This window comes from Periophthalmus magnuspinnatus, chromosome 22, assembly GCF_009829125.3.
Source record: "Periophthalmus magnuspinnatus isolate fPerMag1 chromosome 22, fPerMag1.2.pri, whole genome shotgun sequence".
In the NCBI taxonomy this organism is placed as follows: domain Eukaryota; kingdom Metazoa; phylum Chordata; class Actinopteri; order Gobiiformes; family Gobiidae; genus Periophthalmus; species Periophthalmus magnuspinnatus.
Genome location: NC_047147.1, coordinates 4,822,698 through 4,838,284, shown reverse-complemented (window position 1 = coordinate 4,838,284; position 15,587 = coordinate 4,822,698). Strand labels below are relative to the sequence as shown.

The window sequence follows — 15,587 nt, the reverse complement described above, 5'->3', positions numbered from 1 at the left end:
GAAGCCAGTGTGTTTTGTATTGCACATGTGGCCTTATTTAAATATAAATACTGAGGTCATTACAACAGTTTGAAAAATGCCATATGTGAGGGTCATGCAGATTTATGAAGCAAATTGTGTGATATGAATACTTATTGATGTTATAATTCTGGTTACATGATATGCAGGATCATATTATCTGCTTAAATACGCCGCCATGCTCCCTGACAGCTCAGAAATGCCCTGTCTCATGCCATATAACGGTTTGATATCCGTGAGATCTTAGCAGGGGGCACTTCAGTCTATTTCTGAGATCATATTTTTATTTGTTTACTTTCAGTGTAAGAAATAAAGTAATGATCGAAATTGATTAAGTCCCCACAGTGTAACTACATTGCTTGGCCAAAAAAAGGTCACATGCTCTAGTATTTCTTTGGACTACCTTTAGCTTTGATTGCGGCTCGCTTTATTAAACACAGCCCTGAGTTCTACTGTTCTTTTTCTTCGTTTTGATTTCACCAAACGTTTAAGTGTCGCCGATCACGGTCATTCCTTAAGTTTTTAATAATGCGTCGGACAGTTCTTAACCCAATTTTAGTAGTTTCTGCAATCTCCTTAAGATGTTTTCTCTGCTTGATGTCAGTGATTTGACCCTTCTCAAACTGATGAACATCTTTTCCACGACCATGGGATGTTGGCGTTAAATAACTTGTTGCAGCTGAAAGATAATCACTCATGCAGTAATTATCCAATCGGAGGCTCGTACCTGTTTGCTTAGTTAAATCCTGGTGGTGAATTTTTTTGGCCAGGGCAGTGCATATACAGTAGTCCAAAAATTTGTGATGGGACTTTCCGATTATTTTGGATCCATTCATTCCAAAAAGAGACTTTCAAAAACCAGGCCCTTTTATTATTTATTTATATGACCAAAGCCAATGTGAGAATTCTTTTTATCTACAAACTAATCACAGAGAGAATCGACCAAGGCTCAGATTTGTTTGAAATAGTTCCAACTGAGAGTGGCAGTGTGTTTAAAATCAAAATAAAACGTTGCATGACAATAAGAACAATTAAAAAAATAACTGTTATTATGATGTCAGATGAGTTTTTGTGCACAAATCTCACTCACGTCGTGTCTCGTGTCGCCTTCTCAGCTTCTGTGCTGATTCTTGTGTTGGTTCAGCATTGATAAGTATAAAAGTACATAAAAAGTATATAGAAAAAGATTTGGCTCTTTTCAAAAATTAGATCCAGTTCCAGTTGTTCACGTTAAGGGATTGTTCAAAAGAGCTGACTCAAAACCAACTGCAAAAATCGACTGAACAAAAGCATGTGTTAGCATTTAGGATCTTTTTATTGCACTGAAAAACGAACAAAAGAAACAAAAAGAACAAAATCCTTACTTAAAGAGCCGTTACTGTCAGCGGGCTTGCATCTCCACAAACCTGACTCTTATTTGGTCTACAGTACGCCATAAAACTGTCTATCTCCATGGAGAATGTTCCAAAGTATATTTTTAACCTTCTGTTTTCATTAAATCTTGCAAGTGACATGAGACATCCAGAGATTTGCACATGTGTTACTTTAGATAACTTTGAAGTTGTTATATTTTTCATTTAAAAACAGAGATGTCTGGTCTATCCTTTGAAAATCCCACGTTGTGTTTTGTCTTTTAACACAAACTAAATTATAGATCAGTTATTTACTCTCTTCAGCAAGTTTTCCTTTTGATCTTATTCATACCTTCTTGTTTAATCTACCCCCTCTGTTCTATTCAACCAAACATCGACTGAACATTATCTAAGCTTTGAGAGTAATTCTGCATTTAGTATTTATCGTATTATTGAACCTCGATGGGCTTTTAACTGTGCAATCAATACGTCCCAGGCGACTGTTATCGAGCCATGGCGTTTGAACGGAGACCAGGAAACACAGATTTTCCTGCGTGTGTGTGGTAAGTCTCATTCACCACAACATCTCATTATAACGTTATGGGGCTGTGGAGTTAATAATAAAACAAGCCAAGCGTAACCACAAGTTTACTGCCTGTAGCACTCTGCTGAAATATTACTGGACAGAGCTGGAGAGGCTGATCGGAAACATGGCGTCTAGAGTTCAGTGATAGATGTTTTACAAAGTAGTGAACATTATTTTTAAACTGGTATCAAAATGTCTTCCTGGCCATGTTTTTATTCATTATTAATCACAATAAAACGCATATAACTAAGAATAAATGCAAGAGATATACACGTTTAATGCTGTAGTGTGGAAATTTTGTAGTGTGGAAAGTAACTTTTTTGTCTCCTTATCACTTATCCTGAAATGTTCCACTGTATGGGATAAATCCATCTTTCATTTACTCAATTACAGCTTACAATAGTTTTTATGACTGTTGTGTTCCACCTTGTGATGTCATCATGTGGTAATACAGGAAGCGCTTCTCTAGAATTGGGTGATTTCAAACCTGGAATTACCAATCTCTACGGGACTAAAGGTAAAAGGTAACTTTTAAACTACCTGTAGATGACATCACAAGGTGGAAAACAAAGCATTTTGAGCTTTGGAGATGTCGACAGATGAATAACAAATGGATAAAACATAGGTGAATGAATTAAAACACAACTCCAGCTCTGTTTTTAAGGAGGTAACAACATTATAACCTGGCACAAAGCTCACAAGAGTTGTTTTATTACTGCCTCACTATCAACTTTTATGTACTATTAATGTTAAATGATTCCAGTTGGGGACTAATCTTCGTGAAATGTTCCTCACGATGGTATAAATCCATCTTTCATTTGCTCAATCACGGCTGTTTTTAGCTCGTCTCCACGGAGATTAAGTTCTATGCCATTTTGTTTTGCCATTGAAAACAACATCTCCATGGAGAATAAGCTTTCAGACCTCCACCTAAAAACATTAACGCCGCTTTAACATAGGCTAAACCTTTAAATTCCCAGACAAATTGGCCAAATAAGAATACATTGTCCCCAGTTGGGTCCTCACGGTTCGTCGCCGCTCTTCCTCTCCGTATAATCCTATTTAAATCTTTCCTCGTTCACTCCTGTCCATCAGCAGACCTGTCGTTCTCTGGTGCGTTGGCTCAGGGCTCCACGGTGACGCAGAAAGGAAAGAGCCAGCAAATTATGTTGTGCAGAGCTGAGTGAGTTATATATGTGTGTTATTAATGTTCCCTGGCTCAAGACATACTTACATTGTCAAACATGTTATGATCAGGCTAATATAGCTGGCACAACCTGGTTTTAAAAAGTGCATTTGTATGTAAAAGCTTTTTCGCTAACCTTTAATTACATTTTCATTACCATTACTTGAGTTTATACAATTTAATTTACCGTCAGGGGGTCGTTTCAATGCTTTGACCTCATGTGATACAGGTCTTTTGGTAATCTGATCTTCAGTAAATAACTAAAATCAGGCATATTTGATTTGCTAATGTTCAAGCGATATATTGTGCAGACAAGTTGGGAGGGGCAGGGTCCTCCAGCTGTCGTCATAGAGATGTTACTGCTTTCCTGGAATGTTTCACAGTATGTCATTGCATGTATACGTCTAGCATTTATAGCAAACAGTTTTCTAGCTCCAAGACTGAACATAATGCGCTCTTAGCATAGACTGTATAAAGCGTTTGGCTCCAGTTAAATGAAGCGCATCGAGGCTAGCAGTTATAGCAGCTAATTTGGAGCAGGTTCCATCTTTGGAATTCCGACCGCATAGCCTAAATAAATCTTATTCGTTCTTGTTCGGACAGGCTCTGACTTGAACTCTTCATCGCTGGATTCTAACAACAAAAATAACAAAATAACTATAAACACTTAGAACAATGAAACAAAATACAGAAGACATTGACACAAAGAAATAAACAAACTTAAACCAGTTCTCCCCTCCACATGGTCTGGCCTTCGATCACTCCCAAGCCTATAAAAATGGCCGACATAGGGCACGCCTCCTCTTTGTCTGGACCATGTGGAGATGCAGGCAAGTGGATTGCAGTATTAACCTGAATTGACACAATAACTGAATTAACCAAATAAAATATGTTTAAACTAACAAGTGTGTGTGTGTGTGATGATTTAACTAATTGAAAAACTAAACAATACAAACCCAGGATAGTTCTATTTAGTTTTGTATTGGAAAATTATTGAAAATCAACATACGTGTGAACAACAAAATGGTAATATTAAAAAGGGACAAAGGCCCACTTTGTCACAAGGGGATATATCTTCTGGAATCTTGCTACATAGTATTAGCCCAGGGGGTGGAGGTTAAGGTTCGCTGAGGGTGGTCTCCTGGTTGGTCTCGTTTTTGATTGGCGTTTCTTGTGTTTCACTGTCGGAGCTGCTCAATGTGGCGTTTTCTGAGAGCTGGTCCAAACCTGAGCTGGAGAGAGCCAATCAGGAATGAGGCTGTAGGCGGTAACGTTCTTAACACTCCAGCACTGCTGGTTTAGCACAGAGCGGGCACTTAGCAACACTGTCAATCAAACTTGTTGCTAACATTTGTGGGAGTGAACTCGAGGAAAGAAGGCACCTGGTTTGTCTTATTAACATTCATTTTTTTGATTAACGGGCACAAAAGTGAAATAAAAACACCAGGATCATGTAGAGCGGATTAATACGAAGATTTTTAGACCAAAATGCCGAGCGTGACAGCGGCAGTTACGGAGAGAGGCGTGGAAAGTTTTTCGATTGAAAGTGACCTGGAGCCAGAGTCCACATAAACAGTCTGTGTTTTTTCTTGTTAGATTACTTGCTTCTCCAAAGATCTCATCTGTAATTAGACCTGGTGTCATGTGTGTCATACTGTGGAGCATTTCAGGCAGTAACATGTCAATGCACAGAAGCAGGTGATGGACCTCTCACCAGAAAAGTTACACAATGCATCTTTTACGTTGCTTGTTATTTCATATTGTTAGTGCACTCACACTGTTTACACTCACTAAAATACTCTCCTCACCCCTGAACGTTTTAAAAGTCTATTTCCCAGGACAAATGTTTAGTTTAGACGCAAATATTATGAAGTAAAATGAAAAAAATTAGCTCATTTAAACCTGGTCAAAGTTTGGAGACAAAACGCCCAAGAAAACCACCCACTCGTCTTAAACATCTCCCACTGGCAGACTCCGCTGTGTAACTTTGTGGTTTGTTCATTAGCGTGAGGTTGTAGCTGTTTAATTTCAACCAACATGGCAACGCCCACTGTCGCTTTTCCTTCCAATCTTTTTCGGGCACAAGACTTGACGCTCTTTAATTAGACCTCGAAATGTCAACCAAGCCATCTTCAAATCCTTTTTATCACTCTTTGTGTTTGTTCTTGTTAATCCCGTCTTCTGTTTTTTCCGTTGGTAGATTTCAGAGTGACAGCTAAAGAGTAGGTGTGGTTGCCAGGTTGAGACGTCAGTAAACAGCGTCTGGCGGTACGTGATAAATCTGCTGCAGACTTGTGCGCTGACCAGAATAGAAAGTTGACCTATAGGAGGCGGTGACTTTGAAGAGCTGCAGAGATGAGAGCGGTGACGCAAACACTTGGCTCCGACGACTGAGTGAATTTGAATTTATTTATAAAACTTGGCATAAGGAGCAAATCTCAAGAGGAGCCCAGCGTAATCTTATTGATTTGTTATGAGGAAATATGATACTTTATTCTCTCACATTTTCACTGACTTGTCAAATGAAATCTCTATATGGACTGAGTATAGGTTGAAAAAGTGTATATGGTGAAATGGGGGTGAAGAGTGGGGTGGACATTCAGAAATTGTGAATCAAACTTGGGATCTTCATGTTCTTCCAGCATTATGCACATTGTTTTAATAGAAGTTCTGTGCAGTAGGAGGAGAGTGAAGTGTCTTGCACCAAGACACAATGTCAGTATGCACTACAACAAGTTTCAAACCAGCGACCTCTCAGTTGGAGGGAGGACTCAACCCACCGCAACATTGTTACCTCATAAAAAATCCGGTTGGTGTAAAGGTAACTTTTCTGTTGGAGGGTAAGATAAATGTAACCAAACATAATGTAAAATAAATGCAACAACTTTTTAATCGTATTAATTAACCATTTCTATATTTATTACTTATTCAAGTTACAAATATTGCATATGGATTTGCAGATATGAAAAAATGGCTGTGTAACTGTGTATCTCTTGATAAACTGATATTTTAAGACAGTCATACCTTTTAATTTACTTTGTTGTGGGCCACATAAAATGATGTATCGGGCCACGTTTAGCCCACGGGCCTTGAGTTTGACACATGTTCTACAGTGTGGCATTAAATGTATCTATCTCCACGGAGACAAGCTGATGACACAACTAGGCCAAATTGCAGGTCAGATCTGTGGAGAAGCAAAGATTTTTGTAGCAATAAAAACAACAGTGAAAGAATAAATGACAGATTTGGGACAAAAATATTAAACAATTTCTGCATAAAAGGCAATAGTGACATTTTGGCGACATTTGTGTTATTTTGTTCTTTTAACTTTTAATCGATGTTGTTTTAATGTAGAAAAAAAATTAAGAATAATGTGTTGAATATGCCACAAAATGCTGTGTTGACGTCTAGGCAAAATTCCCATTAAAACAGGTAAATCTTTCTGTAGTTTGTGTCTCTGTGGTCCCGTTAATATACAAAAATGTGCTTGTTGTCATTTTCCCTTCATAAAGCTGCCACCGCTGCCTCTTCCTGTGTCCTGGTCTCTCCTCTGTCCCTCTGTCTCTTTTTCCCTCTGTCTTTCTGATAAACTAAACCAGGACAAACCCATTAGCCCCACATTAGCACTGGGACATCTGCAGCTCCAGGGGTCAAGGCTGAACGACCTTTTCTCCCATCCTAAATCACACCTGTTTGGAACAAAAACACGTTAAACCCAGACAGACTTGTTACTATTTAAACAAATGTCATTATTCTCTCATAAAACAGGTTTTTTTTATAGTTGTTGGATAATCCCACAGCAGTTTTTGTTGATGGTTTGGCGCCATTTTTCCTGAACAGCTGAGAGCAGATTTTCATCACTTTAGTCATGTTAGTGGGTGAAAAACATGGTTACAAAATTTGGCTACGATCTCGGAGATTTTTATTGGAATAGCATAAAATGTGTCACGAGTTTGATGCATGTTTGATTTAATAACAATTTAAAATATACTCAGAATCTCTTCCTTGTTTAATAGCGTATTTTCGTGCAAACCTACATGCGTCTTTATTTGACTTTGTTTGCCATTTGCTTTGGAAATCCCCCCTCACGTATTTTATTGTTTTTGCTCTTAATACTAGACAAAAATTTGCTAATGGAATTTAATAATCTGGTAAATTTATATACCCACACCTGCACCTGTTTTTAATGTTTTAAATTGACCTATATACTCTGAATTTTGAACAAGGTGCCCTATAAATAAAGATTTAAAAAATAAAGGGAATTATTATTATTATTATTATTATATTTTTATGTATTTATTCATTTATTTTTTGTTATTATTTTATTTCATTTTTATGTAGGCCTATGTGACTTTTTCAAGAATAGTGATCAATTAATAAATAATAAATAAATAAAAAATATATGACCAGATAAAGTGCTAGCTAGCATGCTAGCTAGCTCACTGTGTCTCAAAGCTAAAGCTAACTTTTATTATAAGCTTAAAATATAACTTAAACAACCTTTTAAAATGCAAATTGATGAATATAAAAACTACTCAATTGCTTTTCTATGAATATTATTTCAGTTTGTGATGTTGTTGTGATTTTAATATTTGTCCTGCCTCAAAGCGTTAGCATCAGAGTTAGCGTTGTTGTTAGTTAGTTAGTTGCTGTTTTCACCTCGTTTGTTTAGTCTTTAACATGTTCTCAGAGACGTGCACCCTCAAGCCACTATCCACTGTCTTATCTTTAAATATTTATTAACTTTGGCGTGACCTCAAATAAATAGAATATGACGGGAAGTAGTGACGATAACACAGAGGTTGCCAGGCGCTGATGTGCACAGAGCCTATTACGGTAAGAAAATAAGCACAAAAACGATGCTCAGTCAGGATAACGATCTGATGTTAAAAGGTAGACACATAATTTATTTGCTGATAAGGGAGCAACTTTACTTTCTTAGCTTAAAAATGTCTAAAAAAAATGTCCAATAGATCCAATGGGTGCTGATGTGTTGAAGGAGAGGAAGCATTATCTTATAAAAACAACATTTATTTGAAGCCAGTTGACAGTTTAATGTGTTTTAGTCAAGGCCATCGCTTCTTCTGGAGATTGAACATTGTCATTTTATTGAGATTGAGTTTATCATATGAATGAATGAGCAGTGGTTCTTTTCACGTCAAGGACCACTGAAGACGAGCTTTGGCCCCTGAGTATCACCAGATCTAAACCAGGTCTCCAACCGGACTATACCAGGACTAAACCAGGTCTAAACTAGGTCTCAGTCAGGATTAAATCAGGGCTAACCTAGGTCTAAACCAGGTCTAAACCAGGTCTAAACCAGGACTAAAACAGGTGTAGATTAGGACTAAACCAGGACTAAACCAGGTCTAAACCAGGTCTAAACTAGGTCTAAACTAGGACTAAACCAGGGCTAACCCAGATCTAAACCAGGTCTAAACCAGGTCTAAACTAGGTCTCCACCAGGATTAAACCAGGGCTAAACCAGGTCTAAATCAGCACTAAACCAGGACTAAACCAGGTCTAAACCAGGTCTAAACTAGGACTAAACCAGGCCTAAACCAGGTCTAAACTAGGTCTAAACCAGGACTAAAACAGGTCTAAACTAGGTCTAAACTAGGACTAAAACAGGTCTAAACCAGGTCTAAACTAGGTCTAAATTAGGTCTCAACCAGGACTATACCACATCTAAACTAGGTCTAAACTAGGACTAAACCAGGACTAAACTAGGGCTAAACCAGGTCTAAACTAGGTCTAAATTAGGTCTCAACCACAACTATACCACATCTAAACTAGGTCTCTATCAGGACTATACCAGGTCTTCAACGGGGCTATACCAGGTCTAAATCAAGCCTAAGCCAGGTCTTCAACGGGACTATAACAGGGCTAAACCAGATCTATAATCAGATCATGCAATTGACAAAGTAACACTAAAAAGAACTTACTTACATGAGGGAGAACACAGAAAAATGTGAATATAACTTTAAATTAAGCTAACCGCTCTGCCAAAGAATCCACCATTAGAAGAACCCCGTGCTCCACAGTTTGAGAACCATTAAATAAAATATGAAAACAGGCTCATGTTCTTTACACCATGTTTGTAACAGTTCACGAGTTAAGTTAAGTATCATGTCCCGGTAGCACATTGTGTAGAATATTTACTTTTAAATATGTAGCATAGGTCACTGTTAAACCTGCACATTCACTGTTTTGTTTCATATATTTTGTTTCTCCGCCCTGGTCCCCTTTTTCATCTCTATTTTAGTTTAGTCATTTTACCTCCTCCTGAGCATTACTCAGCCTGCCCCCTCTCTGGCCCTCCTCTCTCCCTCCTCCTCTTCTTCACTTTATAAGAGTCAACTCCAAACTTTGGCTCACTCAACTTTAGGCTGGACTTGGTTTCAGCTGACGTAGTAGTTATAATAGTAATAGTAGTTTAAATACAAAGACTTTTATAGTAGCAGTTATGTTTGTCCAGTGCATCTGGAGTGTGCTGTGGGTTTGTGGATGTTTTGCTACGTCTTTAAATGAAGTAGAGTATGATGCAAATTGTGCAGACAACTACGACAATGAAATCTCTATGGACCAACAAGAAGGTAAGGCATCGCTGTTATTGCACCTATTTGAGTTTAAATTATTATTTCTATTACTGACTGTGTTCTCCTGCAAAACTCTAAACTCAACATTCATCTGACTCCACCACTAACAAAATACTATGAAATAACAGATTATCGCTGACTTCTCTGCTATAAAGATGTGCTAAAATCAAAATATCACTGTACTAAATTTGGTGATACAATGCTTATATCCTGGGCTGCTTTATCGATATATCACCACCTTTTTTTTTTTTTTATGGTATATTTTGCTAAATTATTTTATGATAGAGCTGCAAGACGTAGCACAGCATCCACAAACTCACAGCACACTCCAGATGCATGACACAAACATCACTGCTACTTTAAAAAATCTTTATATTTAAACTAATATTACTATTATAAGGCAATGCAAAGTATAGCACAGAGTAATTAAAGTACTTAAAGTCACAATACAACAAATCAAAACATAAATAATCACAAATAATCATCATAAAATTAACCTAAGTGAGCGAACTCTTATAAGCTGAAGGGAAGGAGGATTTTGAAGCTTGTTTATATAAAATCATTGACTTATTCACTGTTGTTGATGATTAAAATGGGTGTATTTCATATAAAGTTTTTACAGTTAGTGGTTTAACAAAGAAATACTGTTGCATTTGTTTGTTAAAAATAGTTAAAAATGAGTGCACGTATCGCAGAATCATAGTATCGTATCGTGAGTCAAGGCACCCTTTGATTCCCAGCTCAATTTTTTCCACAATTCATGCTAGCTTTACAGATCTGCTGCTATTTCTCTGCTTTACAAACTTTGCTTTACTCTAAACAGAAACTCCATCAGTGGGCCCGTGCCAGGACGACGCCCCCCGCTGGGACAAGCTCTTCATTGCGCTGGAGGACTCGCACATGCGTCAGAACATGCTGCTCTCGGCCGTGGATCAAAACTGCGGAGGAGGCCTCACACCCATGAAGACGCTGTGGGAGAAACTCGCCAAAGGGGGCTGCCATCTTTGTACTGCCAACATGGAGAAAACGTGCAAGACTCAAGCCGAGCAAATGCACTCAAAACTACACCAGGACCTTATGGAGATTATGAATTACAACATCGAAATGGAAAAGAATTTGAATTTGACGTTGCAGCACGTTTTACACCGTAGCCACGAGATGAATATCAGACTGAAGAGACTCGAAGACGGCTCTAAAATCTCACCTCGTCCTACGCTGGTGACTAAGGAATACGACACCACCACGACGAATAGTGGTTTAAAGGAGCAGGAAGTCGAAAATCAATGGCTGGACAAAGGCACGATTGGGAAAACTCTGGTCACCATAGCAACGGAGCTGCAGAGGATTCAACTCCAGCTCAAAGAGGTGATGGAGGAAAAGTGGAGGAAGGACAGAGGAGACACATAAAGGAGATAACTGAATACAGATGTAGTGATATGCAGTGATATTTTGGACTTATCTTTTTATACTGTATATATTTACATGTTTTCAAGCCAAAGTTGTAATTGTGTAATAACATTTTCACTTGTGTTAGCTCCATCAAAGAGGTTAGCCCTTATATTTAAAAAAAAAAAAAAAAGTGGGTAATATGTGTTGACGTTTCGTTCATTACAGCCGGTTAATGTGCTTGTACCACGTTTTTTTTTCATATATTTGAGCAAAAAACGTCTTATCCCAGTACAGATATATTGTATAAGCAGCTCTTGAGGTTAAAATATGTCCACTGCATCTAATCATACAGCATTTTATTGTCCGAGAATCACAAAATCTGCAGTTAGCAGGTAGTTACTGCTAGCATTACTCAAACAGCAAAACACAGAGCCTCTAAGAGTCTTGAAAAGTGCTTATAAACTCATCGTGGTGAATAATTACGATGCTCCAAATGCATACACCGTGAAAGAGGAATAACTGGACCAATGTAAAACCATTTAAAATGAACTCCCCCTTTCTATTTTCTCACTTGTCTTCCAACCATCCACTCTTTCCTCTTGTATCTCTTCTCTTTATTCTCTCTCTCCTGTCATTCCTTCTCTCCCTCTTCCTCTTTCTTTTTGTTCTCTAGTCCCTCTCTCATGTCTTCCTATTTTATCTCAAACATCATCTTTTTCTTTCTCTCTCCCCGTCTCTCTTCCTCTCCCTTTTTCTCTCTTCCCATTTTTCTGTCTATTCCCCACTCTCTCTCTCTCTCTCTCTCTTCACACATTTACCTCTCTCTCCTCTTCTCCTTTATCTACACACCAGTGCTCTCACCTCCCTCCTCTTACTACTCAAATATCTCAACCAAACATTAACTCGTTCTCTCTCTCTTTCTTCCTGTCTCTTCTCCTCTGTTTCCCTCCCTCTCTCCTCTTTTATCTCTATTCACCTTCTGTCTTTCCCACGCTCATCTTCCTCTTTATCTCACACAACACCCCCTCTCTACCTCTCTCTATCTATATTTTGTCTCTCCTCCGTTTTACTCCGTCTGTCTGTCTGTCTACCTATCTATTTATCTATCTATCTATCTATCTATCTATCTATCTATCTATCTATCTATCTATCTATCTATCTATCTATCTGTAAACCATTTAAAATGAACTCCAATAGTCTAGCTAATTGGGTTTATCTAGCTTACAGTTCAAATTAGCTCTAATGATGCTGGAAAATCAACGACTTGGATGGATAAAGAACACCATAGTAACAGGTTTTTATTATTGCGAGACAGAGCTATTATGTTGGATACTGCTTGCTGCTGTAGGGGTCAGTAAATACACAAATTACTTTAATTTTCTGGTTTTCTAGCTTTAAACAAAGTGAAATCTGTTTGTCTATTGTGTTTTTACACATTAAACACAGACTTATGATCATAGTTTTCCTTTCAGCATCGCTTTAATGAGCTGTTGTAAGATAAAATACATCCTACCTCAAGGTCGTGTTTGTTCCCTCAAACTTTTCCTTCAATTTAACACAAAAGTGAGGACAGAGTACAGAGACAGAGGACTGAATTACTACTTCTGATTCAACGAGATGAAAAACGTATTTTAAAAAGCCTGTTATAGCTTTACACTATTTGTTTGTGCATATTTGACTTTTTTGTAGGTTGAGTTTTACTTTTACTGCTACTTTGTGTAAATATTTGTAATGTTTTATTAGTATCACAACATGCAAAAACTGTAGTATACTTTTTACATCCTCTTTCTCAGTAATCATTGTCATTTACTGTGTACTCAGAGTGGATTTAGTGTCTGCGATCCTTCTTCTTGTCCTATAATTTCACCGCTTCAGTCACGTTGGCACCAGTTTTATAATAAAGTAGGAGTCATAGTAAAGCCTCTGTTTAAACTACTGCCAACTGCTCCCAAACGATGCCAAATCAATGTTTGTTTGTGTTTTTATGTGGATTGTAACAGGCAATAATAAAAAGTGTAACGCCTTATGTTCATATCCATTTTTATATAAATGTACAGCTTTTTTTTATTGAATCATGAAGTACCTAAACTATATCAAAAAGACCTAGTGATGGATCTCATGTGCTTTTGTTTTGTAAGTCTATTAATTGCCACAAAAAGATGCATTTGTTGAGTTTAGTAGTGTAAATGTAATTGCCAAACCTCTATTTATAAGATTTTTATGTGATGTCAATAATAAGACACAAAACTGAAATAAAATGGTAAATTGTTATGTTTTTATACAGAGCTTTTTCATTCAAATGACGTCTTAATGTTCTTAATGAGTCTTTGCTTTGTTCAATGATAAACTTCTCTGATAATGTCGTGTTTTTGTCCATCGAGGGAACGACACAGAGGTTCAGTTTCACATTTTATATAGATTTTATATCGTATTATGTCGCTCTCATGTCCTGGTTTGTCTGTTTTGTTTTGTTTTGTCGTCTTGACTGAAAATGTTCGTTCCAAACCCGACGTCTCCTTGAATTTCAAATCCATAAAGAGTGTCCTGACCCAGACAAATGATGACAGTGACCTCCTCCTTCTTCCCTCGTCCCTCCTCGTTCCCTCCTCCCCTGCTTCCTCGCCTCCTTGCTCCCTCCTCCTTCCTCCCTCCTACTTCCTTGCTCTTCTCTCCTACCTCCTCTCCACCTCTTCTCCTCCTCTCCCCTCCGCTTCTCCTCCTCTCCTTTCTTCTCCTCTTCTCATCTCCTCTCCTCTTCTCATCTCCTCTCCTCCCTCCTCGTGCCGTGGAGCTGCTGTTTTGACGTCTTTCTTTTGACAGGGAGCTGCTCTGTTTTTATCACAAACATTTGTCTGTGTCCTCTTCACTGAGACGTCACTCACTCTGAGCTGCTTATCTGTCCTCCACTGCTCTCATCTGCCTCCTCTTACACTCGTTTATCTCAACCAACCATCACCTCGTTTTCCCCCTCCCTCTGCCTCCTTCCATTTCCCTCTTTCTCTTTCTTTCCATCTCTCTCCCTCCATCTCTCTCCTCATATCCTCTCTCCCTCTCGTCCCCTTTCCATTTTTGTTCTCTATCTTCTCTCTCTTGTCTTCCAACCATCCACTCTTTCCTCTTGTCTCTCTTCTCTTTATTCTCTCTCTCCCTGTCATTCCTTCTCTCCCTTTTCCTCTCTCTCTAGTCCCTCTTTCACCTTCCTATTTTCTCTCACACAAACATCAACTCTTTTTTTCTCTCTCTTTCCTTTTTTCTATCTACTCCCCTCTCTCCTCCTTTCTTTTATCTACACACCAGTGCTCTCATCTCCCTCCTCTTTCTACTTGTTTATCTCAACCAAACATCACCTCTTTTTACCCTCCCTCTCCCTCCTTCTATTTCCCTCTTTCTCTTTCTTTCCATCCCTCTCTTCCCCTCTGTCTTTGTCAGTATTTTTGTCCTCTCTAATCTTCCAAATAATTCATTTTTAAACACCCTCCACTCTTTCTCTCTTTTTTCTGTCCCTCTTATCTTTATTATCTCTCTCCCTGTCAATCCTTCTCTTCCTCTTTCTTTTTGTCCTCTAGTCCCTCTCTCATGTCTCCCTATTTTATCTCACACAAACATCATCTTTTTCTTTCTCTCTCCCCATCTCTCTTCCTGTCCCTTTCTCTCTCTTCCCTTTTTTCTGTCTATTCTCCACCCTCGATCACTCTCATCTTCCTATAATTTACCTCACACATCTACCTCTCTCTATCTTCTCTCTCTCCTCCTCTCCTTTATCTGCGCTCCGATCCTCTCATCTCGCTCCTCTTCCTACTCATTTATCTCAACCAAACATCACCTCTTTTTCCCTTCCCTCTCCCTCTTTCCTTCTCTCTTTCTCTCTCTCTGTCTCTCCTTATCGTTTCTTCTCTTTCTCAGTTCTCTCTCTCATGTATCTGATGTCTGCACTAAACACAGACATAAACCTCCCTCTCTCCCCCCTTCTCTTTCTCTCTTTCTTCATGTCACTTTTCCTCTGTTTCCCTCCCTCTCTCCTCTTTTATCCTGCTCTCATCTTCCTCTTTATCTCACACAATATTCTCTCTCTACCCCTCTACCTCTCCTCCATTTTACTCCCTGTTTCTGTCTCTCTGCATAAATAGTCACCTGTCTCTGTCCATCTTTTTGTCATTCTTTCCTCTTTCCCTTCCTCTCTCCTTTTTCTCTGTTCACTTGCTCTTTCCCACCGTCATCTTCCTATGATTTGTCACAAACATCTGTTCTCTCCGTCTGTCTATCTGTCTTTTGTCTCTTTTCCTCACTCTCTCTTTTCTACCCCCCCCCTCTTTCTCATCTTACTATTTACCTGACACAACCATCAACTATTTTTCTTTTCTCTAATTCCCTTCACCTCCCTCTTCCCACCTCTTGTCTTCCTCTCCCTTTCCCTCTATTTCTTTCTTTCTTTCTTTCTCTTGTCTTTCTCCTCCCCA

At 38.5% G+C, this 15,587-nt stretch overlaps 1 protein-coding gene across 1 annotated transcript; it reads left to right on the top strand.

Annotated features, from left to right (window-relative positions):
- The first annotated feature begins 9,539 nt into the window (after positions 1 to 9,539).
- On the top strand, positions 9,540 to 11,162 carry LOC129457337 (uncharacterized). The gene is made up of 2 exons (XM_055231117.1): positions 9,540 to 9,738; positions 10,565 to 11,162. The coding sequence occupies exons 1-2, from the start codon at positions 9,609 to 9,611 to the stop codon at positions 11,146 to 11,148; spliced, it is 714 nt and encodes a 237-aa protein (XP_055087092.1). The 5' UTR covers positions 9,540 to 9,608; the 3' UTR covers positions 11,149 to 11,162.
- The last annotated feature ends 4,425 nt before the right edge of the window (positions 11,163 to 15,587 follow it).

Bases quoted from the DNA above. Each gene is read 5' to 3' on its own strand.
- LOC129457337 (XM_055231117.1), top strand. From the start codon at position 9,609: ATGTTTGTCCAGTGCATCTGGAGTGTGCTGTGGGTTTGTGGATGTTTT. The intron at 9,739-10,564 runs GTAAGGCATCGC...TACTCTAAACAG, and splicing joins CTCTATGGACCAACAAGAAG to AAACTCCATCAGTGGGCCCG.